Genomic DNA, 25,913 nt, shown 5'->3' with positions numbered 1-25,913 from the left:
AAAAAACCTTGCCTTAGTCAAATAAGACATCTTAGACCCGGTTGGCATCTCATCCCTGCTATAGCTTCAGGGATCAGAACTGGATCCCCGTCACAATGCATAAAACAAGTGGGTACGGAAAAGGAAGGGATACAGTAGATGGATGGACATCCTATATCCACCCAAAGAGAAAAAACCAATCACTATTTATGACGAGAAAACTTAAGAGTAGACTGTAGGTCCTAGTTGAACACAGTTGACTTTATTTGTGTTTCCAACTCATTACCAACACAGCAAAATTTTGTCCACAATTAAACACCATATGTTTGTCTCTGTGGTCCATGAATATACAGTATGTCGTCATTGTATAAAAGCACTTCAGACAATGCTTAGGAATGCCTGATTTGCCAGAAGGTTATGAAATAGGAAAACTTCTTATGTACTGCATTACTGAACTCAGACATGATGAAAAATAAAAGTGAATACTTGTAATGTAATACTTTTAAAGGTATACTGTCATAATTGGATTGGATATAATCGTATAATTTCAGAAGCAGGCCCTTATTTAGGGAATAGTGCCAAAAGTGCACTGGGTTACAACGCTGCATAACTTTAATACAATTTTGTGTTGCAGTTGGGCATCCAGTCCATAGCCTCAGTGGAATACAGTTAAACCATTTGTGGAATGTCACCTGATATAAGGCACTGAACCATTCAAAGTTTGCTGATTGGTTGCAGTGCTAGTTATCAAAATTATGCTAAATGTGAACTACACAGCAATGTTACAACCTCCTTTGGAGGTAAATTTTATTTTAAGGTGCTTTGCTTAAAATAATTCATTTTCAGTGTCCTTTTTTAAGCTATTAAGCTGTATGATATCTCTTTCATCAAGTCTGGAAGATAAAAATCCTCCAGCCAGCACAACCATTTAGAGAGTACCAAATTCAGAGGGCACTCAAATGCCGAAATAATTTCAGAGAATTAACAAATCACATATAGTTAACTTAAACTTCTGTGGACTTTCTGCAAACAGCCACTGCTTTAACCTGCAGAAAAAAAAGAATTATGAACATCCATATAATTATGATAATGCATTACTGAAAAGCAAGACCTGTTAAGTACATGTGCATTTATTAACTAGTTTAATAGCATGCAGTACTGCACTAAAGTCTTGAGCCATCAAAGAAAATGATGTTCATATGATGTTCATGTTGCTATAGAACTCTAATATTATGTCTGTCCAAGTGTGCCAGGTTAGTTATGGGTCAGTCCGTGCCAAATCAACCAATGTCCAGAAAAGTTCCATGGGCATCATTCCTGATTTTGATGAAAACTTGGTATTTTGATCCTTATAGAGAACACTGAAAATTCCCCAAGTTTTATTGAAAAATTCTGATGCAGTCCAAAGTTATGGCCCTTTCAAATTTGGCTGCCACGCTCCTTTTTTGCACTCGCGAATCTCGCATGTCATTTGTAAGGGTTTTCAGGAGACCATATCTTCGCTTCTAAGCATGCTAGAGAGCTGAAAATTGCTTTCCTGGCCTACTGTTCCCTGCTCTTTCAGAATCTGGTATTAAAATTAAGCTATGGGGAAGCACTTCAAAGTTATGGACCTTCAAAAATCAGTTTTTGGTTAACTTTTTTCGGATTTTGACCCCAAGCTGTGGGGTCACCACCACACCTACATCCAATATTCTTCTATACTTTTGTTATTTGAGGAATATTCTGTAAGCAGATGCAAATTAATTCTAAATAACCATTTATTCTTTGATATATTGCCATCTGAAAATGGTCACAGGTGAGAATTCCCCCACAGGACCCCCTAGTTCGGGGGCGTGGTTGACTGTGTAGATAGTTAGTGATGGGCATGAAACTTATACAGTTGAAAGAAGCATATCTGAACTATAACCCTTACAAATGACATGCGCTATTTACGAGTGCAAAAAAGGGGCGTGGCACCCAAATTTGAAAGGGCCATAACTTTGGACTGCATCAGAGTTTTTCAATAAAACTTGGGGAATTTTCAGTGTTCTCTATAAGGATCAAAATACCAAGTTTTCATCAAAATCAGGAATGATGCCCATGGAGCCCCTGGTTGATTTGGCATGGACTGACCCTCATTTCAAAACCTCTCATAAAGTTAGCACAGTTTGTGCAGTAAACGTCCAATACACTTGACCACTAACACGCTTCCTATGGCTAATCAAAACCTCATTGACTTTTGTTAACTAATTCAATAAATGAATTAAGTGAACTGGTGGATGAAATTTAATAAGTACATGGAATGGCTGTGGTACCCCTGAAGAGAGGTTTGTGAACCAAAGCGGTGTTCATCTAGTAATCAAGGCATCAGTGGCGTTTTGGAGAACAGAAGACATTCTTGTTAGTTGTTATTGTGTTACTTTTAATTTGCATATGTTCATTTCAATGTTAATCCCCATGTTAAATCATGTTTTTTTTCTGAGCAAATATACACTTACTACCCAGATAAACTGCATTAAACATTTTCTGACGGCTCAAAACTTTTTGCAGTTTTGTATATCCAAGGGTATATGATGTCATATCAATCCTTCGTGATGAAAGTTTGTTTTACTTATTCTACAGTGTTTAGTGATCTGAAATAAGTTTAATGTTATTTTAAAATCTGTTTTAAACATGAGTGTAAAGTATCAATCATATATGACAATCATAAACAACCTTTCCAGGTACTTGCTGAGGTGGGAGGGCTAGTGGTTTTGACACAGTGGGGGGATGCTTTCTGGAATCCACAGGAAAACCCTGGTCACGGAAAAGGGGGGGTACTCCATGTGGTCCCCCCACCTTGGAGCATATGGAAATTGAGGATGAGGTTGTGTTCTGTGTGTCTCCACCAATTGCAGATTGGCAGCTGTGGTCAGACCCACTGAACCCACTGGTGCTTTCAGCAGAGGACTCAGAACTGTTCCCTGGAAAATAACGAAAATAGACCCAAATGTCAAACAACCCCCCACCCATCAAACAGTGCATAACACCGGATCATAAACATTTAATGCTATGTAGTTCTGCATTTGTGTTCCGCAATTATTAATAAAGACTGACCCAGGAGGTGTATGCTGTCATTGTCTAGGTCATCCTCCTCCATAACTCCTACAGAAATCCCTTGGCTTGACTCTCTTCTCTGGGAATGACCACAGAAGTAGCTTGCAGGGGGTAGAGAACCCCGGCCAGAGGATGAGGATGAGGTGCTTCCAGCTGTTGAACAAGTGCTCCCAGAACCTGTAGAATTAGTATGAGATACCAAAGCATGTCCTTGGGATAGCATCTTAGAGTCTGAAATGAGAAGAAAATAAGTTTTTCTTCATGGGTAACAAAACATATTTCAATACATTCAAATATTTTACTTGAAAGAAGCGGGTTTATTAACTGAGATGTTTCTAAAGAGCATGTATAAATGTACCTCTTCCAGTCGGAACACACTTGATTGCTCTGTCACAGATTGCTTCATCACTGGGCTGGATATCCATGAAAGGTTTGCTCCCCATTCCCATGAAGACCCTCTCCTGTATCCTAAGCTCTGCAACATGTCATAATAACAATTAAACAACAGAGGTTAGCTTGACAGGAAGGGCAGATTTAACGGGAAAGGAGAGCTGGAGCTCTAACTAACCCCTGCTGCGTACTGCCTGTTCCCAAAGGATCTGCTCCAAGTCATTGGCCCAAGCCTCCTTCACCTCCTTTTTGTCAGCCTGCAGGATGTAGGTATCCTGCGAGTTCCTACGTCGGAACCAGATCTCAAAGCACAGCCCACTGTTGCCGGAGTTGTGTGTCATCCCAATATCAGAAGTCTGGTCAAAATAAGTACAAAATCAGGATCATACATATGATTTCTGTCAGAATTTACACTAAATTCAAGTAAAATTTCTTTCATTATAGCTACTTACCTTGAAAGATTGTTTATAAACATAAATGTCATTCCCTATAGTTGTCCTCTTAGTCTTGCTGAAAAGGATGAGTTCTTGGAAGAGGAACACATGGCGAAAGCATTTCTTTTTCTTGAAGGATACCAGGAATTCATTCTGACGGATCAGAGGCCCTTGTTCCTTCAAATTGACCTGGAACGAGAGAACCACAGAAGTTTTATTGATTTAAGAAAGTGGAGCTTCACTTGCCTTGTGTCTGCTCCCTCACACCCTAATCACAGACTCTCACATCACAGCCTTGGATATCTTCCATAGTGAGAAGGTCATTCCCATGGCGCAACTGGAAGCGGACGACTTCTAGAGCCGCTTGAATTTCAGCTCTCTCACTGCATGGCAATGCATCACACTCGCTCAGCAGGTCCTGCAGCAGCAGATTGTACTTGCTGATCCGCTGTACTGGCTTCAGCAGGTAGGATGACAGATCCATCTTGTCTCCCAGCTCCTGCTGTTTCTGCTATCATTTCAAAAATGCAAATGTGAACCAGCCAGTTAAGTATAAAGAGGCACAGTCACAGAGTACTCAAGTGGTTGGTTGAAATGAAATCTTGGTTAGAGTTTTTACTTTCTAGACCTGAAATTTCCACCTCTGCAAAATGTTTGAGGTTTATTCAAGAGTGCAAAGAATTAACAGTGATGAAAAGGATGAATTGTTTCACTGATTCCCAGCCTATCACTCAGGGTCTCGGTCTGCTAACCAGGGAGTGGTAGTGTTCCCCCTTCGTTAAATTTGCCGACCAGGGGGATGAGTAGTTCCAGAACCTCAAAGGGAGGCCCAGACCCCCATCCCCTACCTGCCCCGAAATCAATCAATGTTGGCCATAAAATAAATAATGAAAAATAACAAGTCAGGCCTAGAAAAGCTGCTTTCTACATGCAATAGTTGCTTGCCTGAAAGAAGCCATGGGCATGGTGAATGAGCAGGGCATCAGATTGAGGTTTATTCTTGCTGTAGAGTGCATACAGGCTGAAACTCTCTCTCTGAGTTAGGAAAGAAAGAAAGAAATAATGAATTAATCTGTTTAAGCAGAGGGGACCACAATTTAACATACAGCGCGTGTGTCTTCCAAGGTGATCAGCAAGGTAAATACCCTTCCTGGTTTTTGTTTCTCAATCCGGTCCTCGGGAACCTGTAGACAGTCCGTGTTTTTACTCCCTATGGGGAGCTGGGAGGGAGCAAAAATGAGGACTGTCTGGTTGGGGCCTTGGAAGGAGCAAAAACATGGACTGTCTGTGGTTCTCTGACAACAGGGATAGGAAACAATGCCCTATTTTATTAGCCATAGAAAACCTTGTCTGTTTGTAAGCTTCCTGTTAACATGACAATGACATGTTAATGTAAAAACAATATATGAAAATATTATATAATTATGGTAGCAAAATGTCATGGAAATTTATATACATAAATACACTGCCCTGCCAAAAAAATTGTCACCATTTGAATTTAAATCAGTAAGTACTTAAGAGACAATGATTGGATCCTTTTTACAGCTCTTACAGCTCACTTTATGCAGCGATAAAGTGAAGTCAGCTGAGCAACTGAATCTCCATAATGGCCAGGTTACCCCATCAATGGATTTTTCCTTTGCTAATGGTATGGGCATATTCCAGGACGATAATGCTAAGATTAATCAGGCTCAAATTGTCGAAGAGTGGTTCAGGGAGCATGAGGAATCATTTTCACACATGAATTGGGCACCACAGAGTCTTGACCTTAACCCCATTGAAGGTCTTTGAGATGACTGAAGAAGACTTTATGGAGTGGATCAATTCACCTATCAATGAGAATTAATGCAATCTGTTGAGATTTTGCATAAGCATGAGGAAACAAAGCACTGATGAATGTGCACAATAATCAAAGCTAAATGTGGTCCAACAAAATATTAAAGTGTGCAACTTTCTTTTTGGCCATGCAGTGTATATACATATAACCTGCCACTTTATATTTAAAATAAAACATAAACTGTATATAACTTAAATAGACCTAATTAGAAATTATATCTCACTAACTTATTATTTATAACTGATTATTTTAGAGCTGTTTCAATACTGCAATTAATCATTATATCACAATTAGTTTTGTCACAATGTTTCATCAATATTCAGACCTTTGCAATTATTAATTTACTGCAGAACCACTTGCTGGAAGACATAGGAACTGGTGGTGGATTTCAGGAAATGGTTTCAGGAAAAGTCCCCCAAGACAATAGTGTCCCTCAAGATCGAGATTAAGGGAACAGAAGTGGAGACAGTACAGGACGACAGGAGCGCAAACTGGATTGGGACAGGAACCCAGAACCGGTGTATTAAAAAAGCCAGAGCCGGCTATATTCCTGCAAGAGGCTTCGGTCATTTAACATCTGTAACAAGTTGCTGCAGATATTCTTTCACTCCGCAGTGGCCAGTGCCAACATGTATGCTGTAATATGTTGGCAGCAGGGTGAAAACAGCAAATGCCAACAGGCTTAACAAGCTCATCAGGAGGGCTGGCTTCATGCTGGGAATGGAGCTGGACTCCCCGGTGACTGTGGCTGAGGAGAGGATGCTGTGTAAACTTATTGGCAACCTGGACAGCACCTCCCACCCCCTGCACTGCACCCTGAACAGCTACCTGAGTTCCTTCAGCAGGAGGCTTACAGCATATCACCACGATGCTCCACCCAGAGGCAGAGGAAATCATTCCTTCCTTTGGCCATTAGACTGCAAAATTCCTCTCACTTCTGTCGGGAGAAGACCTCCAAACCAGACCCTCACAGCTTCCTGACATCTTATTGCCTGTTAATTAAGTTTGACCTATTTTAATTTTCATTAGTACCATCATTTTGATATTGGAGTGTTAACCATCAGGGTACAATTTTAATATCATAATGCAGTGAATCGTGACACTGGTATCGTGCTACTTATCGTGAGTATTGTATCACGGGCTACTTGGCAATACCCAGCCCTACATTACTTTTTGTAATTATATTTTTTCCATTTCCATTTCTAATGTGCCAGTAATTGGTATGAATTTATGGTTTCTTAGCATCCGCAACAAGATCTTGTTTTGTGTTATAGGGCAAGGGACATATGAGTCTGGGTCAGGGCTGTAGACATACTCACATGTCTCAGAAAACAACGTCCCACACGAAGGGGCTCCTGGAGGCAGCTTTCCAGTTCCTTGAGAAAGAAGTGGCAGTGGAAATCATGCAGCTTCTCCAGATTGCTGAAGATGCGTCCGCGTTGCCCTCGAAGGTCCTGAGGCACATCAGGCTTCTCCAGCAGAGGGTAGTAATGGGTCATAACATAGCTCAGTGAGCGCACATACTCCCTCTCTGTCAGTAGCAGCTCCTCTATTATCCGCCGGAACCTCCTGACAGAATAAATTTCATAGTTACCACGCCTACCAAAAGTCCTCAATGGCAAGTCCCTTCAAAACAATTAACTGGCCTAAAATGCTTTCCTTCAACAATCATAAGAGATGCACAATTTGTTCAGTAATGGAAACATTCAATAAAAACTTGAAGGAAAATACTGATTATGAAACACAAGTTTCTAAAAATGCCTGCAATGTGACTATTTAAATTTTATACGCGTTTTGACGGATTAGTATACCATCCTGGTACAGCCTTCCTGACCATATTCTAGAACACACTCTGAACCTGTACTGAATAAGTGGTTAAGCAATATTGGATAGATATATGGAGTAAATTTACAATGTCATTTATTTAATTAATTGGAATTTATTAATATATTTGCTAATATGGATTAATTAATGGAATATGGATTGTTAATCATCATTTCTTGCAATATAGATAAACAACGTACATGAAACAAGTTCATCTCCATCTAAAAAGGAATACACATATATATTTTTTTGCTCATCTGACTTTATCAACTAGGAAATGTATGAAAACTTTACCGATGAAAATGGGCCACCCTAGTGCATTTCATTATGTATTCTGAAAGTGAAATGAAGAGATGTGACTCACAGAACTCTGCTGGCTTTGTCCTTTTCTCCATCACATGCTTGGGCGGCCTGAGTTGTGAATGAACATGGGATCTCAGTCTGCAGACTACGAGTGGCTGGCCGGCAGCTCGAGTCCTCAGAGCAGAAGCTGCCATGCCGAGAGATTTGGAAGCTCTGTGCAGCCTGTAGTATGTGATGAGATGGCTGGCCATGACCCGGAGAGGAGTCTGGGGCTTGTAGCCCATGACAGACTGACCTGGCAGTGGAACCCTCACTCAGAGATCTGCCTATGGTTCTATGCCATGTGAACCATTGGCAGCTCAATGGGTCTATGGATGTCAGATCGCATTTTGCAGAGCACTCTTTCAAACTTTTTGTATGGTTTCTTTCCTCTTTTGTAGTTATACTTTCCCCTGTCGCGTTTTTGGAAGCGGCTCTTGTTTTTGGTTCTGTGCATGCCTCATTATCCAGCTGGAGGGTTGCATTGAAGTTTAAGACTGCATTAGCCCCATAGTCTTGATATGTTGGCACATGTTTGGTGAGGGATGGGTTTAAATTGGTAAATGGTACCGACACAGCAGACTCCTCGTTTGCCCCATCCCCTCTACTTATATCCACTGGCTGTTGGACTTTACCAGGATCCTGGAGTCTCTCTTCCAGCTGCTTGTGAACCTCTTGGAATCTGAGCCAGGCAACATTCCACACTTTCATTCCCCGGGAGCCTTTCAGGGCACAGGCTTGAGTTTTAACCTCCTGGAAGCGCTCCACTGAAAATTCATCAAACCTTTCCTGGTACTTTCTCAGTGTTCCAAGACTGTTCTTAGCTAGGCAACAGCTGGGCTTTATCTGCTCAAGATATTCCGCACAGTCTTTTGAAACTTCAATGGCCTGAAAAAAAAAATTGAAATGGCTTGAAATACTTTATGTGATAAGCTTATTCCCAAAATCGAAACTCAAGATACAAAAAAATGACAGCCCTGGCTCAGAAACTCACCTTTTCACAAAAATGAAACAAACCTACAAAAGTCTTCAGTTCAGTATGACATTGCTCTGCCCGTGATTTGAAATCGCCAAGACTAGACTTGAAAGTGTAAAGCATTGTCTGGAAAATCTCTGTTTCAGCATAGGAAGACTCCAGGATTGTCTCAACCTCTGTCACTAGAGTTGTGGCCTGGTGTTGTCGCTCCTAGAATTAAGCAAGAGGGACATTAGGCATTCTGGGAATTTTTCAATGACTAGCATTACTGAATTTTTAACATGGTTTGCACTTCCTTACAGCGGCCTGAGCCAGGAAGGAATCAAAGTTCTGCATTGTCTGCTCCACTTGCTCCAGAGAATCCTCCACAGTCTCTGCCTTCAATAGTTGCTGTTCCCCCTCAGCATTGAACCACTCCCTAATCTGCATGCCATACAGACACAGAACAAACATGCACTGTTATGAAAAAACTTTGTAACTTTATAAAGTAATTACCATTAATACAATTACTATGTCAGCAGTAGACTAAGACTAAGGATAAAATAGCTAGCAGGTTCAGATCCAGACCTACTTTGGAAACCTAGAGAATAGAATTGTACCTGACCTTAAACGTAAGGGATTCATGGGAGACATGATTGTTAGGATATAAAACATTTTAGGGAACACAAACTAAATAATGTTGTTCTGTTCTGTAATCTTACTTGAATAACTGGACTTTACATACACAAATATTTATTTACCACAGTTTTCCACTTTAATTTATGGTCCATGGGCGTACCTTGGTAAATCTACTTTCTAGCTCCTTGAGTTTGAGCAGAAAGTCAAGGTGTTGTAGAGAGTAGTTGGACTTCATCACTAGTGTGTGCACCTGCTCCTCCACATCGTTGTACAGGCTGGTTACCAGCTCCATGGTGTCACTGTTGGGACAGAGTGATTACAAGTATCTGTTTCAGAAGAGGAAAGCCACACCAGATGGTCTGGGTAGTAGTTTAGGTAACTGGAGTTGGGATGAAATGTAGCAGATTTAAACTGCTGTGGTGTCCTGCCTTCTCTAAAGTCATTATCAGCACAAAATGGGTTCCCAGAATTCCACCAGGAACAGCCACTGACCGGTAGTCTTCGGAATGTGAAAATCGAGACTCTTCTCTCCTCAATCTTGCTAAGATGGCCCCACCTTCCCTTTGTAATGTGACCAGCCCTGTGTCCTCTAGCACTTCTTTCATCAGTGTTTTCTCTTCATGGATACACTGCTCCACATCCTGCCACACACAGACATAGCACTCATTACTTTATATCCGTAGCAAACTGTTGATGGCCCAGATTAGATTTCCACAGTCTCGACATTAGCAATATTGAGACACGATTTCAAACCTGCTACTAATGAACGAACATATGTAGATATGCATGTCTACATACCATGTATAACATTTCTCTTGTAATGTAAAGTGTACCTGCAATGTGTCAGTCTTTTTGTTGCCCTCAAATTTCCCAATAGCTCTCTGAAGCAATTTGGAAGCCTCTTGAAGGTCAGACACAAAGGGATCCAGTTTCTGGAACATAAGGTTTTTCAATGAGATACATGATTAGTCCGCTTCGAAACTCTGTCTGACATGATTCATCCACCTTGGCAGGAGAGCATTTCTTTGATGTTGCTGCATTATCCTTCATACCTGGTGTAGCTTCAGCCAATCAGGATGGCTGTAAGGGAAAGTGCCTTCAAAGCTGGCTGTTAGCTGGTGTCCATCCACAACCTTGTGTAGTGCTTTCAGCGATGTTACAACTTCCATCTGGTTCAACCAATCCAACATTAAAACCTATTACTGACACAGCAAAGGCAACGGACTATACACTTCACTGAGAAAGTGCCCTCTCAAAGATCGGAGTTGTATCTGACCTGCAGTCCAGGGTGCTTTTCAGGACGAGGGTTTGTGTCTTTGTCCACCATCATGACAATACAGTGAACAGCATTGAGGGCTTGTTCCTGAGCCAAAAGTTATAGGTATGGACATGAAGGTACAACAATTAAACAACACTCTGAAAATCATTTCATACTTGGCAAGTCCGAACTTCTGTTTATGAAATATACTTTATTTTATATTATTTACGCTTCCTTTTCCAAAAGCATCACAGTGTTAATTGTTCCACTGTGTCCATCTGCCTGACCCTCCCATCTCCACCATAATGAGCCACACCCTAATGAGGCTCATTGTGCCCTTCTTAGTCTTGTATATAAGAGTCCCTATCTGTCTTGTTAGCCCCAGTCTGGTCATTGTTGTTACCCATGTTGTTGCTTGCGTCAGTGCCTGCATAAGCCCTGCTTATTTGACCCTATACCTCCTTGTGTTTGGTCCGTGTTTTCCTCTGCCCCTAGTTCCCTGTTATACCCCATGTGGTCTTGTTTTGTTCCTTTGTTTATCCCTCTTATATGGCTGTACTTGGGTTGTTTCTCTCTCTGAACATGACACACCGGACTTCAGCATTTACCTTAACTGCCTTATCAACAAAGTGTAATGATGCTTATAGGAAAAATGTATTGTGTGGTTTATTTTAACAAAACATACAAAACAATTGCTGATATACTTACATTTAAAAAGTAAATGTGGAGTGAATAGAGTTTTACTGCGATGGATACTAAATGGAAGCCAACTTACTTGTACCATCAGCAAGGCCTTATAGAATTGTGGGGGTGGGGGGGCCTTTCTTACATCTACTACAAGGGTCATTCCAAGGTCTGCAACTTCTTTCCTGAAAAACCATACTGGAGTCTCTTATATGTTCAACAGTACTTTTGGTTTTCTCCACCTCTTAGTCATGTCACCCCATAACACCATAACATCACTATGTCGGTGTATTACAGAATGTAACAAGTCATTTATTACTAGATTTTCCCAATAGCAAATGCAGTAAATAAGCTGCAAAGATATATATATATATCATGTATAGCAAACAGAGGAGTAGCATTATACAGTAATTGCATGTACTGCTGCTTTAAATTTCTGTGTGTTTTATATATACATGTCACTAATGTAGAAAACATCGCATCAGGTTCAGCAACGAACATCAGGTTTTGAATGACATAAATAGAAAGGCAGTGGAGTTAGTATTGTTAACAATGGTTTCTGAGCTTATTATAATCATGTAATTGATAAAACATTTTTTTACAATAACTGATAATTTATTAAAATATAATTTCATTATAATTCAGTTTTAGAGTATAAAATAACAGACGTCCTGGAAAGAATCATAAATGGACACAATTCAGAAGCTGAGACCTTGGATTCAGGAGAAGTGGAGGAAATGGCAGTCAGAACTCAATTAGAAATGTGAGCATTATGTACCATCTATCAAATGAACTATACAACAATACATTGTGTATTTTTTTTTTACTGGACTCAGGAGCAGAGAGAGAGACAGTGGAGATGCATCTTTGACGATGGACAGCTTTGAGGTAGCAACTAGAATTGAGTTTGAAGATATACAGACACAAGTAATTGTGGAGGATGATGACCTAAGTGACAATTTTCACTATTATTTACTGTAACTGCTGGTCTGAATACAGGAGACAATTTGCCAAACCAGGAGGCTAGTGACCAAAAATCAATATACTGTACATGAACAGAAAGACCACAATGATGCACAGTAAGAAAAGCTGGGGGGATTTGGGTTATTTACATGGTGTCATACTCTAATATTATCAAAGAATATAGCCTACCAGATATTTTTAGTACAGGAGTCACTCATTCAGTGCTGCTCACAGCTATCAGGCATCAGCTATCGTCTTTACATAGCATTCTCCTTGATGCAAGTGGTGGACCATTGCAATTTTGGTATGTCATTTTCGATACCAGTCTCCTTTATTTCACCTTAACCTTTTTATACCAGTAGACCATTCCCTGGGCTTTGGGAAAAGATGGAAGTTGTAAAAACCAACTGGGACAGAGATTAGTTGTGTCTCACCTTGGGATGAAGTGGAAGTGGAGTAGCAACTTGCAGAGCTGCTGGCTAGAGGCAGACTGGGACTTCCAGCCCTGGTGATCCCCATAAACCTCCACTACCGCTCTACCAGTCCGGTCTCGGCTGCCTGAAGGAATATTTTCATATATCATTACCATAGCAGACAGAAACCCCCCCCCCCCCCCCCAAAACACATACACACACACACACACACACACAGATACAGAACATCTTTAACTTTATGAGGGACTTTCCTAGAATGACCCGCTTTCTTTTTTAACAGGGGAAAAGTGGGATGACATCATGTAGCAAGCCTGCCACCACACACCTTCAGCTGAAAATATTCAGCAGTGACTTTCTATGCTTTAGCCGACAAAAGAAAAGAAATACAAGTTTCTTTTATGTACATGGAAAAATCTGGGACATTCTGTATGATTGCAATTACTCTACTTGCTAGGGCAGTTTGCATACTTCACAGGATCACAGAGGGAAGGTGGAGTATATATAACTCAGCAATGGGGTATTGCATTGTACCTACAATTGTACCTATCTAGAAAGGTTGATCCCTCATTTAAGATATTCAGGACAAGATCCTGGGATTTATTGTGACTAACTGACTATTCATACAAAAGGGGACCTTTACCTGGAAGGCATATAATTCCCAAATAGAGGAGGTAACTGCTAGTGTCTTCTGGAGATGGCCTGGCTAGCAGATATGGGACATCAGCAAGAACGTCTTGGGTCCTGTCAACCTGAGGAGTCTGGACCTTCTTTTGGTGTTCATTCACATGTAAGGATGCTGTTTCAGCTACACCAGCCTGGACAGCATCTTCAGATAAGGGAGGACCAGGCGTAAATCGTCAGCATCATGAAAATCCTCTCTTATAACAAGCTCTGTAGTGTCTACTTTACGAAATTTGGTTTTGACTTCAAAGTTGAAATTAGTTTTTAAAAATAAGTAAATGAAGTGCAATTACTCATTAGAAGTTATACTATTTTATAATTGGAAAAAAATGGAAAAATCTCTTTCTACAGTAGTTGTGATTATATGTCATGGTATTGTGATTTTAAAGAATGAAAACACTAGCTAAAAGATCTGAGACCTAATAGGCAGGTTAGGAAAATTTTGAAGAGACAGTAATCGATAAAAGTAGTTCTCTGCTGTACCTAAATTACACCAAACCGTGAACACAAAATCAAGGTTTGTACCAAATTGTGAATTCTGTGTACCCTTACACACGTAATCAGTATGGCCTTTCACACTGAAATACTACCAAAATAAATTGCTTGATTGAAAAATACACAAATATGCATCGTCCTTATAGCCAGTTTAAATCCATAATGGCAGTGTATTGCAAACAGGACACCGGAGAGTCTGAAACTCAAACCAACTTCTAGCCTCTTATTCAATACAGTGTCACTGGGAATTCAGAATTTCATTTAGATTTAATATATGATTATATTATTTATTATTTGTCATTTATTGGTGCCTGGGGTGGTGCTGGAGTGCTGGTTCAGTCCCGTGGAGGGGTGACATTGTGGATGTGACTTACGAACCAAAACATCGTGGGTGCAGCGTTCAATCTGCCACCCTACACAGGCCAGCATGGACTCACTGATGGACTTTAGCTTTGACCTTGACCACAGTTAACGCCTTGTTTTCAGCAGGCTAGTACACTCCTTCATTTTCAATAATGCGAGGATGCCAGGGGGAGCTGGGCAGCCAGTTTCTTTTGTGAAAGGCACTATATGACAATACATTTAATTGAATTTAATGGTTCCACTTTCACCCCAAACCTTAAAAATCTCACTTCAATTTACTATGGCATTATCAGGATACCAGCAACTACACTTGAATAGACTTCTGTTAAACCAGAATAGATGAGTAAACCATCTTTCTACCATGACTGTTTTCACAAGTGATGAAAAGGTGAAGAAACTTATTTTGTTGTGAATACTGCAATAAATTCCACAGGAGAAATTCAATAGTCATATTTACTTGAGCCCAGTTGAAAGCCACTCTTTGTACCCCTAAAAATCTAGACCATAAAATGTTTTGGTTTTCCCTTAGCTACATCTATGGAAGGGAGTTTGCATGTTCTCCCCATGTCGTCGTGGGGTTTACTCCGGGTACTCCGGTTTCCCCCCACAGTCCAAAAACATGCTGAGGCTAATTGGAGTTGCTAAATTGCCCGTAGGTGTGCATGTGTGAGTGACTGGTGTGTGAGTGTGAGCTGCGATGGGCTGACCCCCCATCCTGGGTTGTTCCCTGCCTCGTGCCCATTGCTTCCGGGTTAGGCTCCGGACCCCCCACGACCCAGTAGGATAAGTGGTTTGGAAAATGGATGGATGGATGGATGGACATCTATGGAGGTTGTGGATGCTTTCAGTGCCAAAAGACTTTAGCCTTCCAGTTATCTGACAACACTGTAAAGTTTAATAGCTTCTCTCTCTTGGTCAGAGTAAATGTGAGCACTGGCCACCACCTATGAGTAACATCCTGAGTGTGGGTCTTTGGCTGCTTAAGCTCAATTTAGACCTTGGCTCCCAGCCCAGCAAAGAGGCCACTGTACCACCCACGTTCTCTCCCTCCCCTAGGCTCTCCCTCAGTCCAATGTCTCAGGCATCCAGCGCACCCTGCTCAGGGCGGGGGATCATGCCCATTGCCTTCTGTGTGATCACCACATATCTTGCCTTGAGATGGAATGTGGCAGCTCTGTCCGGATGATCTACAAAGGGAATCCCAGGGCCCATACAAACCACTTAGCGTAACTGAAAGCACTCTTTCTAATGGGAGAGTAGACATTTGAAGGATGTCAGACTTCAGTCTTCAATCACAGGGGATTCTTTTTAGCTGAGCATTCACGGCGATGTTTATAACTTTGAACTCTGACTTTAAACGACCAGCCATATTTTTCCTTTCCTTTCCCGTTTAATGACAGGGGAGGAATACATAGCATTCTGAGCAGACTGCTGTAATGGAAGAGACTTCCTATAAGTTAAGAAACGGGCAGTGACGGCTGCTGACCAAAATTTTTATTTTTAGTGAAGCAAAATACAGACTGAACTACATCCCCCAGGGTATTTCTTGTCAAAGAGAAAATATGGCAATCCAGGATGGGGTGCTGTCCCATTGCAGGGCACACTCACGCTCTATTCACACATGCACACCTACAGGCAATTTGGTAAATTAACCTCCAGTTAACCTCAGCATGTTTTTTGTCTGTGCGGGGAAACCGGAGTACCCGGAGGAAACCCTACAATGACGGGGGAGAACATGCAGACTCCACACACATGGACCCCGGCAAAAACTCCCAGTTCCCAGAGGTGTAAAGCAACAGTACTAACCACTGTGCCACCATGCCGCCCCTGTACACAGATCTGACCAAGAAATTAGACTGGACAAACTGTGTTCTGTGAGTGCTGCTATCAGAGTATGACCGCAATCGGACATTTCACATCAGATGTACAGTATCACTCCACTTTACATGTGTACATAAAGACCATTACTTAAGCTTAACCCTTTGGAGTCAGCAATGTGATGTGACTGTTTTCACTGAGGAAATGCTGTGAAAATACATCTCTTCAGTTCATGGATAACTGCAAATTCACATAAGTAGTTACTTTGTAAATTACAAATGTCACTTCTTGATTGCTACTGTAAAAACTTTATGTATATATATATAAACTGTTGCCTACTAGGTTATTTTTTTAGCATTTTGCACTACCTTTATGAGACTTTTTTGCAAGTACTGTATGAGACTACAAAGCATTAATTTGATTTAACTTATTATGTTTCTCAAAATACGTGTTGTAAAATAGCTTAAAATAGCATGGATTGTATTTGCTGACAATTTGATGTAAATGAAGGTCATTGTCATTAAATACTGTCATTAAAATGATAGATTAAGTGATATGAATGTTGTGTTTTTTCTTTTTTTGTGGGGGAAGCTCTGCTTAACCTGTTGTTAACCTCAATTCACATTTTAAATAATCATTTTTATAGAATCAAGGGAAGGTAATCAGTTCTGTACAGTGTCAATATAATCAACTAGCAAGCAAAAATCACAATAAACTGGCAAGCATCACAATTAATTATTTGTTATTGACATAAGGAAACATTACTAATAAATTATGAGACAGAATCCTACCTTTATGACAGATAATATATACATTAAAGGAGCTCTCTCACCTTGTTTGACGCTTCTTCGTTTGTCTGTTTTTGGGTACACAAGTCCAAAAGCGTTTAACTTTTTAAATTGTAGTCTATTCATGTTTGGAATCATATCAGGGCGAATGTCACTGATGCTCCTGTTGACTTTCCGTGGTACTTCAAGGCATTTTTTGGGTGTTTCCGACACAAATGAAGAGGAGAGGGAGAGGACTTTACCTGGATGGCTACTACTGTTCTGTAAGTCCTGTATGGTCTGCTGAGACTGGAATTCATCTTCACTCTGGGCAGTAGGTGGGCAGTGATGGTTGGAATGACAGCAAGGCAAGGCCTGTTCTGAGTCTGCTCCTATCTTCTTGAAGCCTAGAGCCACATCTTTTCCCTCTGCCTCTCCTACACCCATGGTAGTTACACACTCTTCAAGAGCTTCCAGAGTATTGCCCTCAAAGTTGACTGGGTTCTGTTGAGCTTCCAGGTAGGACTCCCGATACCGACCGCGAAGCTCTTTCACTTCACAGACTTCAGCCAGCCCTCTCCTTATGCATGGAATACAATGTTCATCCATAGTCTTGTGGGTGGGGCTGCAGATCATGGACTCCAAGCATGGGATGGGTGGAGCTGACAGGTCACGAGGGTGGGTGGGTGGAGCTGATGGGTCATGAGGGTGGGTGGGTGGAGCTGACGGGTCACGAGGGTGGGTGGGTGGAGCTGGGTATACAGGATCACAAAAGGGGATAGGAGGGGCTCGGCGTACAGGTTGTAGTGCAGGGAGCTCTGGTGCCACCTGGTCTCTTTTGAGAACTTGAGCATTCTTTTCTTTGGTGAACTCCACTAGATCCACGTAATCTCCCTCCAGTTCACGGTTGCTGTGGTTGTCCCAGGTGTTGGGGGACACCCAGCCAACAGGCTTCCCATTCGAACGAACTTGGTCCACTTTCATGAGCTGGGGGTTGCCAGCATCCATGAGGCATAGAGAAACAGCAATGCCATCTTTAGCTGGCAGGATCCTTGTCTCTAAAGAGAATGCTGAGGGGCCACATGGCAACCCAGGTGACTCCGGGTGGCCATCTGGAGGGAGAGGAATGGTAGCCATGGCTTTGGGCTTGTCTATAAACTCTGGATTGGCCACCTGCTCCCAAGGTACTTTCACAATGCCTTGGTCAGTAGACAGGAGGCAGTGGCGCAGTGGGGTGCCATGACGACCGTCATTAATGTCTCTAAGCCACTCCTCAGTGAAGATGCAGGAGTAGGAGGTCTCAGGAATGGGAGTCTCTTCAACCTGCCGGTGGTCCTCCAGAAGGCTCTTGAGGACAATGCGAGCAGCCTGGTCAGCAAAAGGTTCGACCTGCAGGTAGAAGTCACCTGGTCGCAGCAGCAAGGGGTTCAGAGCTGCTAGCTGGATTACCACTTTCTCCCGCAGACACAGGGGCCAGCCTTCACAGCGAAACAGCACATCGGAGTACGCCGCCTAGGGGCAGACATTCCATCCATGAAAAGAGAATGTCTACACTCAGTTAGACTTGTGGGCTTGTTAGCAACACACTGTTAGGCCCAGAAGCAGACTGTATAGTCTCAGAGACTGATAAATGAAAATACAATGATTCAGTTTCAGATCCGAGCTGAATGGTTCTTCACTCCCCTCTGAAAACTCTGGAACATTAACGTCAATTCATTTGTTTTTGCTAAACATCGAATACTTTTAAGATCAAAACATGAATATGAGACAAGAGTTCAGAATTTCAGCTATTTCCTGGTATTTGCATCTAGATGTGTTAAATAACAGATTATAGAGCCTTTTATACCATCAATCCATCCATTTTCCAAACCGCTTATCCTACTTGGTCGGGGGGGGGGTCCGGAGCCTATCCCGGAATCAATGGGCATGAGGCAGGGAATAACCCAGGATGGGGGGCCAGCCCATCGCAGGGCACACTCACACACCAATCACATACATGCACACCTACGGGCAATTTAGCAACTCCAATGAGCCTCAGCATGTTTTTGGACTGTGGGGGGGAAACCGGAGTACCCGGAGGAAACCCCACGGTGACATGGGGAGAACATGCAAACTCCACACACATGTGACCCAGGCGGAGACTCGAACCCGGGTCCCAGAGGTGTGAGGCAACAGTGCTAACCACTGCACCACCTTTTACACCAGACAACCCAATTTTTAGGCGAACAATGAACCTGCAACTCGCTGATGTCACTAAATTGTTGGTTTCTTCTTTCATGATACTTTTCCATCTAGATGCAAATACCAAGAATAAAATCTGAAATTCTGGACTCTTTCTTTATATTGTATATAGGAATATTCTGCTAAGCTGCAGTGTGCATGCAGTACCCAGCAAATCTTTTGGAGTGGTACAGCTGGTTTATTTGTTTTTGCTAAACACTGACGACATTTGGGTTTGAGATCAAAAGATGAATATGAGAAGAGAGTTCGGAAATTCAGCTTTAACTTCCTGCTATTTACATAGACTTTAAGACAACCTATTCCTATACTACTGCTTGCCTAAATACTGGGTGGTGTAATATAAAAGGTGGTATGTTCTATGTTGCTTAACGCATCTACATGTAAAGATCAGGAAGAAAAATTCTGAACTTGCCAAAGTGCCAAAGTCATTTGGAATCATCTGACAGGGAGGGAGTACTGTCTAATACCTCAGAATATAACAGCCTGCCTTAGCTGGAATGAAATCAGGTATCCAAAATAGGCTAATGTACAGTAAGGGCATCCTGTTACAATAACATAAAAAAATGTGGCTTAAATGTGAAAGCAATAGTGCTAAAAACTACTCCAATCAAGCTTTGCTGTTCAAGCCAAAAGAATGTCCCAGGGGCAACCTGATGCTGAAAGAATGCCTGGAATTTTCGAGTAATGTGCTATTTTCTCTGTCAGGAGATAAAAAAAACTGGGTGTTTCAGGGCAAACCTAGGCAGTGAGCCCAGAGCTCACACTGGCTATGAACGGCTAACAGATACAGTAACATCATTGGAGCCTTTTGATTAAACACAATGGACCATTTCTTTTTCTATGAGCGATAAACAAAACCCTTTGTTCATGCACATCATTGAATATCATTTTAGTTATAATCTAACTGAAGGCTAACACAATGCACATTTGTGCAGCTTCGCCTTTCCATGCTATGTGGGACTGAAATGTGAGACATATTTCATATTTCATATTTACAGCACAGAAACATCATCTGTGCAAAATCAGCTACTTCTTGGCAAAAGACATTAGTTTTATGTTCAAGTGCAAGTCTTGGATCAGGCCGACCTAATTTCAACAGAAAATTATGGCTCCAATATGAGGAAATCAATGACTGCTTTATTTACTAAAGTTTCTTATGCCAATGGATGCGTTTCATTCTGTAGCAACTGAAAAACTAGGAAAAGATGGAGATGTTCTAACTGATGAAATGTTGTTTCAACAAAACTCCCAGCAAACTGAAATGAAATATGACTCACACATTTCATTGAGACCTGCTTTAAAGAGACACCTGAAAATTTGTACATGAGATATGATATATTCCATTATGCATACATATTTTCACATATAAATGCAAGGTTTTAATTGCACCTCAGCATTTGTTTGGGTTAGGCCTCCGGTGTCAAGCCTTAACTTGTCTGAAATGCAGGAAAGCAAGAATATCCTTTAAAATAAATTCTGTGAAGAACATCATAATAATAATAATTAAATCAGACATTATTTTAATAGCTTTGCAATTTTTCTTGTGAATGTAACACATAGAAGTCTATTGCCGGCAATAGATTTTGGGAAAAAATTGCAAGGTAATAGAAGTTTTTAGAATGCTAATTTTTCAGGCAAAGGGACTCACACAGGCAGCCTGCTGCACACTCTCCAGGATGTGTTTTGCGGGGATTAGGAAGTCCAGTAGGCACTGAAGAGAGTCACCATGGTAACGTTCTTCAATGACCCGGAAGAGCTGGCTGAGTACTGTGGGCGCTGTCGCCTCAAAGGGCGGGTAGAGAACCGAGAGGGCCCCTTGAATAGATGCATCCAGAGATTCAGGATTCTGTGGAAGAAAGAGGTGACCCAGTATCATCCATAAAAGCAGAAAAACATCTTGTAGGGAAAGCTGTTAAGTAACCAGAATAACCCAGAGTTTGCCAGTAAGAAACAATTTGAAAGTAACCACAAATGCCTGAATAATTGTAGGGAAATCATTTAAATTCTGTAAAAAATTAGGGTAAAACTTTAGGGAGAAGATATTTTCTTTTTAAGAACGTGTATGGACATAGCATGGAGAATGGTATGGTGTTATGCCCCCCTAACTCACTGTCCTTGTTTACTTTCAAAAATCTATGATTAACAACTCCGGTCTTCCTTACTGATTAGAGTACAATAGTGTTATACAGCCAAAGGGCGTGAGTATGCACATACATTTTACAACAAAACAAAAAATACATAAGGGTTGCCAACTCTCATGCATCTGGCATGACACTAAGGCTTTCAGACTCTCACGCTTCTACAATAAATCTTATGGCAAGTCTAAATTATTTCATTATAAACCTAAGATTAGCTAAATCAAAAGTGTTGGGGCAGTTTGCAAACCATGCAGACTATTTATAAGGCAATAAAACTACTACATACATGTAAATGTGTGTGTTGACTTGTCTTGAATTGAAAATCTCACGCCAACCAACTGACCAAAGTTGGCGACCCAGCTAGAGTGATTTCCCCCAAGTTTTTAGCAAGCTAAAATAATTCTGATTATACAGTAATAATGTATGCTAGTCGTTTGGAAGCTAACACAGTACTTGCATTGAATATAGTATATTTTCATCTTCAAATACAGCATTTGTATTGAGATTAAAAATAAGTTTCAATCCAATATTATACAAAGAAGACATCACAGTTAGACTAGAGAACTGCTTGAAACCGAAGTGAATACATAAAAAATTGTTGTGTTAAATATGATATATAAAAACAAGAGGGTACAATGTCACAGTTCAATAACCATGAACTTAGGAGGGAACATGGGAGTATAGAGGCTGAATGAGACTGAATGAAGAAGGACACATTGCCATGACTGTGAAGTGAACCCATGAACCTGATGATAGGGACACAGCTTGCTTTCTACATTTCTTTTACTGCATTGCAATGAGAAACTTGCATGAATTCTAGGGGCACTTTTTAAATCTAGTCACAGCACGTTGCAGTGCTCAATGGACTAGACAGGTGGAACAACACATGCAAGCAATTGAGCACTGTGCTTTGATTTCTGGTCTTATTTCTGCATTCGTCTGAAGGAGGTCCAGAAGCAGACATCTAAAGCACAGTGCTCAGGGTCCGTTTGAGGGAACACTAGGCAGCAAAGACGGATATATACCATGGTTCTCAGATGCATGGAATTTCCTTTGGCGAATGGAAATGTATGTATAGTTATCCTGCACAATCCCCTCATCCTCGTTGACCCCAAAATGTGAAATTTCTCTCTGAGGTACTTTTATGTACTTTCTTCGACTAGGTGAAGTGTTGTCTCTAAGTTGTTCATATTGTGTAACTGAGTAGACTAAAGTAAGCTATGCCACACACTAATGTCGGAAGAACCAACAATAGCTGTCATATTTAGTGCCAAAAAACCCAAATCCAATGCATGTGTTAGTTTCAGTGTTTCACTGGAAAAGTATGCTTCCTTTCTACTCTACTGCAACGCTACATGCTTTTCAAAGTATAATCAGTTTATTTGAATAGAGAAATACCACCATGATTTTCCCATAAGCCTTAATGTATTCCAGCTGTACGCGTGCAGAGAAGTTGTCTGCTGTCCTTCTGGAGACCCTAGTCTGAGGGAGTACCTTGGACTCTGAGTCAAGCTGCCTTCTACTCCCCTGGGGGTGCTGTGTATGGGGGGGGGATATGAAATTTAGCCTTGGCCAGGCAGAAGTCGTGGGATTTCGGGCGTCTTCTGGGACGGTTGCTCTTTCTCAGCATAGGTGACCCTCTTCATAAACATCACATATCCCTCTTGCATGAATCAGTCTCCTCCAGGCCCCATGTACTCCAAGTGAAGTTCATCGGGGGGGGGGGGGGGTTAATGTTGTCTTTATCCGGCTGCACTTCATTCCTTGCCAGCAAGCTCTGGGCCTCTTAGCCATGGGTGCCGGTCTCAGCAAGGACTCTGCTCAGGATGGCTGTGAAAGCTTTGTGGTTCCCTGGCTATCATTTCTGTGTTTGCATAAATAAATTGGAAATGTAGCAACCCTGCTGCAACAGCCATAGATGTAATTACTCTGAGATGAGGTTTCCCTTACAATAGACTGAGCAGCAAAATTCAGATTAAACCTTGATGCTAATTTCAACCATTTGATTAGGCATGATTTGTCACTTTGTCATAACGATGTATAGCAGGTATAAGTATCTTTACTACAGTGGGTGTGCAGGAAAATTTTACAAATCATATGAGCAAAAAACATTTTTTTTTCTTTTGTCCATTGGTCGCGGGATAAATAACTTTTAAGGTGCGTGGTCAGTGGTGTCGGAAGGACTTACAACAAAGATTAATTTCAGGACGAAACTTGCATGATCGGGGCTAGTTGCTAGATGTAAAGATGACGCTGTGTGTATTTGTTATTGTTTAGAGTAGACTGTTGTGTCACGGCAATCAGGATAGAAGGATCTTAGCTTTTACTAGTCTAACACTATGTCTACAAACACTGCATGTCTTTAAGGATTTATAAGTAGAACTGATTCTGTAGAAACATGAACCTTATTTTTCGCGATTCAATGATAAAAAACACATTAATGTTACTACTTAAATTTAAAACGTTAAACTGCCTGGCATATAATAATTTTAACAAATATTTTGAAACGGCAGTCTGAACAATACTCATGTCATCCACCATTTTTACATCTTGTTACTGTGACCCTGACCCTAACCCCCCGATCACACAAATTCCATCCAATGGATGAAATTGGAGTCACAAGCACATCCTGGGAAGTGTAGGGTGCCATGGCAGACGCAATGGAGGTCAATCTTTGCTGTAATCAAGGCATATTTTACTTTTTTCATAATTTTAACATATAATAATTTGAAGGAGAACTGTCAAAGCGTCAGGGTAAGTGCCCGTCTAACCCTGTCCTATGTGTTCGGTCCCAGCTTGGCCAGCAGGTGTTACTGGTGAGTCCGTTCCTTCTGTCATTGTACTAGGCCCTAGTATGTTTCCCTGTTATCTGGGCCACAGCATAGCTCAGTGGGTGGAGTAGATGGCGCTCAGGCTGTAATCCTGCAGCCTACTCTCTCCTAGTGTTTATTTCCTGGTATGTAGTTATTAGTTTCAGGCATTATATTCCCTAGTTTTCTGTGCCTGTTAATTTAGTTTCTCCACCTGTGGCCTGTTTCCCTGCACTGTGTGCTCATTGGTTAATTGTCTTGATTCACACCTGCCTTTTGTTAGTCCTCATTATCCTCATTATCTGTGTAGTTAAGTACCTGCCTTTGTCCTGCCCCTCAGTCTGCCATTGTGCATGATGATGTGGGTTTGGGGCTCTATTCCCTGTGTTTTTTGTTTAGTTCCCTGTGGGTTTTTTTTTCCTTTTCAGTATCTCTTCCCCTGTTTTCTGACCCCTGTGGACCTTTTTAGTTTGAGGTTTTCCCCAGTGTGTTAGTTCCCCTAATAAAGTTCTAATCTTGGAACCACCAAGAATGGTCATCAAACTCCATAATACAAAAGGTTATATTTGAAAATCTTTCCTGTACTGTACCGGGGAATTGGCAGGTATATATATAAAAAAGCATTAATCGTTTTGACTGATTCACATGAGAAAATTAAAGCAACATTACAGGTAGTTTTCTGTTGCTTTCAAACTTGCCTAATCCACTTTAATTAAAACTATACAGAATACTTGCTTGTAGAAAATGCTAATTCTGCTGGGGAAAACGCAGGAAGCCCTGGATGGCAAGGAAAGCCATCTTAAATAGGCCCTATTTGCATATATTTGTATATATTATTGTGGGGACCAAATGTCCTGAGAATGTGATTAAAAAATTTTAACACAAGCAGAATTTTTTTTTTAATAATGATCTGTGAATGCAGTCAAAAAATGTATGTGTGCTGCTGGTATGATTCTGGAGCACAGGGCTTCCTTCTAGATTTGTATGGCATTAACTGACTTGAAGTTGCAAATCTTTCTCCCTGTCACTCTTAAACAACAATGAGGCTTCCCAGTGGAAACCTTTCACTTTGTTTACTGGCTTACTGCTGGAATTGTCTTCTCTTATACTGATTGTCCAGGTTAACGCTCAGAACAGACAGCCCTACAGAATGCTGTCTGAATGTTACTGACAGGCTCATTCCCATGTGTACATTCGGTAGTGTAATACCTGGGTGGTGAAACAAACGACCATTGATACAAATGTGCTTAAATTCCACAAGCAATCAAATTATTTGTTTATGAACATAACTATCAGTAAATGAGTTCTGTTCCTTGGCGAAGATGCAACACTTTTAAAAATTGTCTCCACTTGAAGTGTTCCCTTCCCATCAGAGCCAGAGACTTACTGTAAATGGTCACTCCATAGGCATATCTGGCTGACCCTGGTATCAGTGACTGATTCAAATCAGTCAGACTCGTGTTTGAGGCAGGTATAATCAAGGCTATTCCAACCTGCCGTGACGACAAAGCCTAGACACTTATACAGAGGAGTATTTCTCAGCAATGGATGCCTGTAGAAGTCCAACACATGCTCTATACCAGTTGCTTATGTTTTTTTTGTGTTTATTAAAAGTAGCTGTGAAACTTCTTTTCCATCCCAGGTTGCACCAAGACCTTTGGACTGTGGTGAAATATTACCATTTTAAAATCGTAAATTCACAATCGTAAATTGTCAATGGTAGAAGTGCAACAAGAGAACAGAAAGTAAATGGACGCACCATTCCACATCACCCAAATGCAGC

The 25,913-nt window shown here is 41.2% G+C and overlaps 1 protein-coding gene across 5 annotated transcripts in view; it reads right to left on the bottom strand.

Moving 5' to 3' along the window:
• Positions 1-219: 219 nt before the first annotated feature.
• LOC125745307 (pleckstrin homology domain-containing family G member 4B-like) overlaps positions 220-25,913 on the bottom strand; it is a 32,449-nt gene continuing 6,755 nt past the window's right edge. The window contains exons 2-23 of one of the 5 annotated variants that reach the window (XM_049018010.1): positions 20,831-21,028; positions 17,007-18,453; positions 13,458-13,643; positions 12,818-12,941; positions 11,512-11,605; positions 10,755-10,847; positions 10,531-10,647; positions 10,312-10,410; positions 9,971-10,119; positions 9,639-9,777; positions 9,161-9,283; positions 8,879-9,070; positions 7,907-8,772; positions 7,038-7,287; positions 4,827-4,916; positions 4,168-4,392; positions 3,900-4,070; positions 3,626-3,803; positions 3,416-3,532; positions 3,058-3,234; positions 2,677-2,924; positions 220-1,025 (exon numbers count right to left, since the gene is read on the bottom strand). In XM_049018010.1, coding sequence (XP_048873967.1) covers positions 984-1,025; positions 2,677-2,924; positions 3,058-3,234; positions 3,416-3,532; positions 3,626-3,803; positions 3,900-4,070; positions 4,168-4,392; positions 4,827-4,916; positions 7,038-7,287; positions 7,907-8,772; positions 8,879-9,070; positions 9,161-9,283; positions 9,639-9,777; positions 9,971-10,119; positions 10,312-10,410; positions 10,531-10,647; positions 10,755-10,847; positions 11,512-11,605; positions 12,818-12,941; positions 13,458-13,643; positions 17,007-18,453; positions 20,831-21,028 — 5,325 coding nt within the window. In that variant the 3' untranslated portion in view covers positions 220-983. Of the gene's footprint in view, positions 1,026-2,676; positions 2,925-3,057; positions 3,289-3,415; positions 3,533-3,625; positions 3,804-3,899; positions 4,071-4,167; positions 4,393-4,826; positions 4,917-7,037; positions 7,288-7,906; positions 8,773-8,878; positions 9,071-9,160; positions 9,284-9,638; positions 9,778-9,970; positions 10,120-10,311; positions 10,411-10,530; positions 10,648-10,754; positions 10,848-11,511; positions 11,606-12,817; positions 12,942-13,457; positions 13,644-17,006; positions 18,454-20,830; positions 21,029-25,913 lie in introns of all 5 variants that reach the window. The other 4 variants (XM_049018008.1, XM_049018012.1, XM_049018007.1 and 1 more) reach the window with 4 other exon arrangements.

The sequence above is a fragment of the Brienomyrus brachyistius genome, chromosome 6 (genome assembly GCF_023856365.1).
Source record: "Brienomyrus brachyistius isolate T26 chromosome 6, BBRACH_0.4, whole genome shotgun sequence".
In the NCBI taxonomy this organism is placed as follows: Eukaryota; Metazoa; Chordata; class Actinopteri; order Osteoglossiformes; family Mormyridae; genus Brienomyrus; species Brienomyrus brachyistius.
This window is presented reverse-complemented; position numbering and strand designations above follow the sequence as displayed.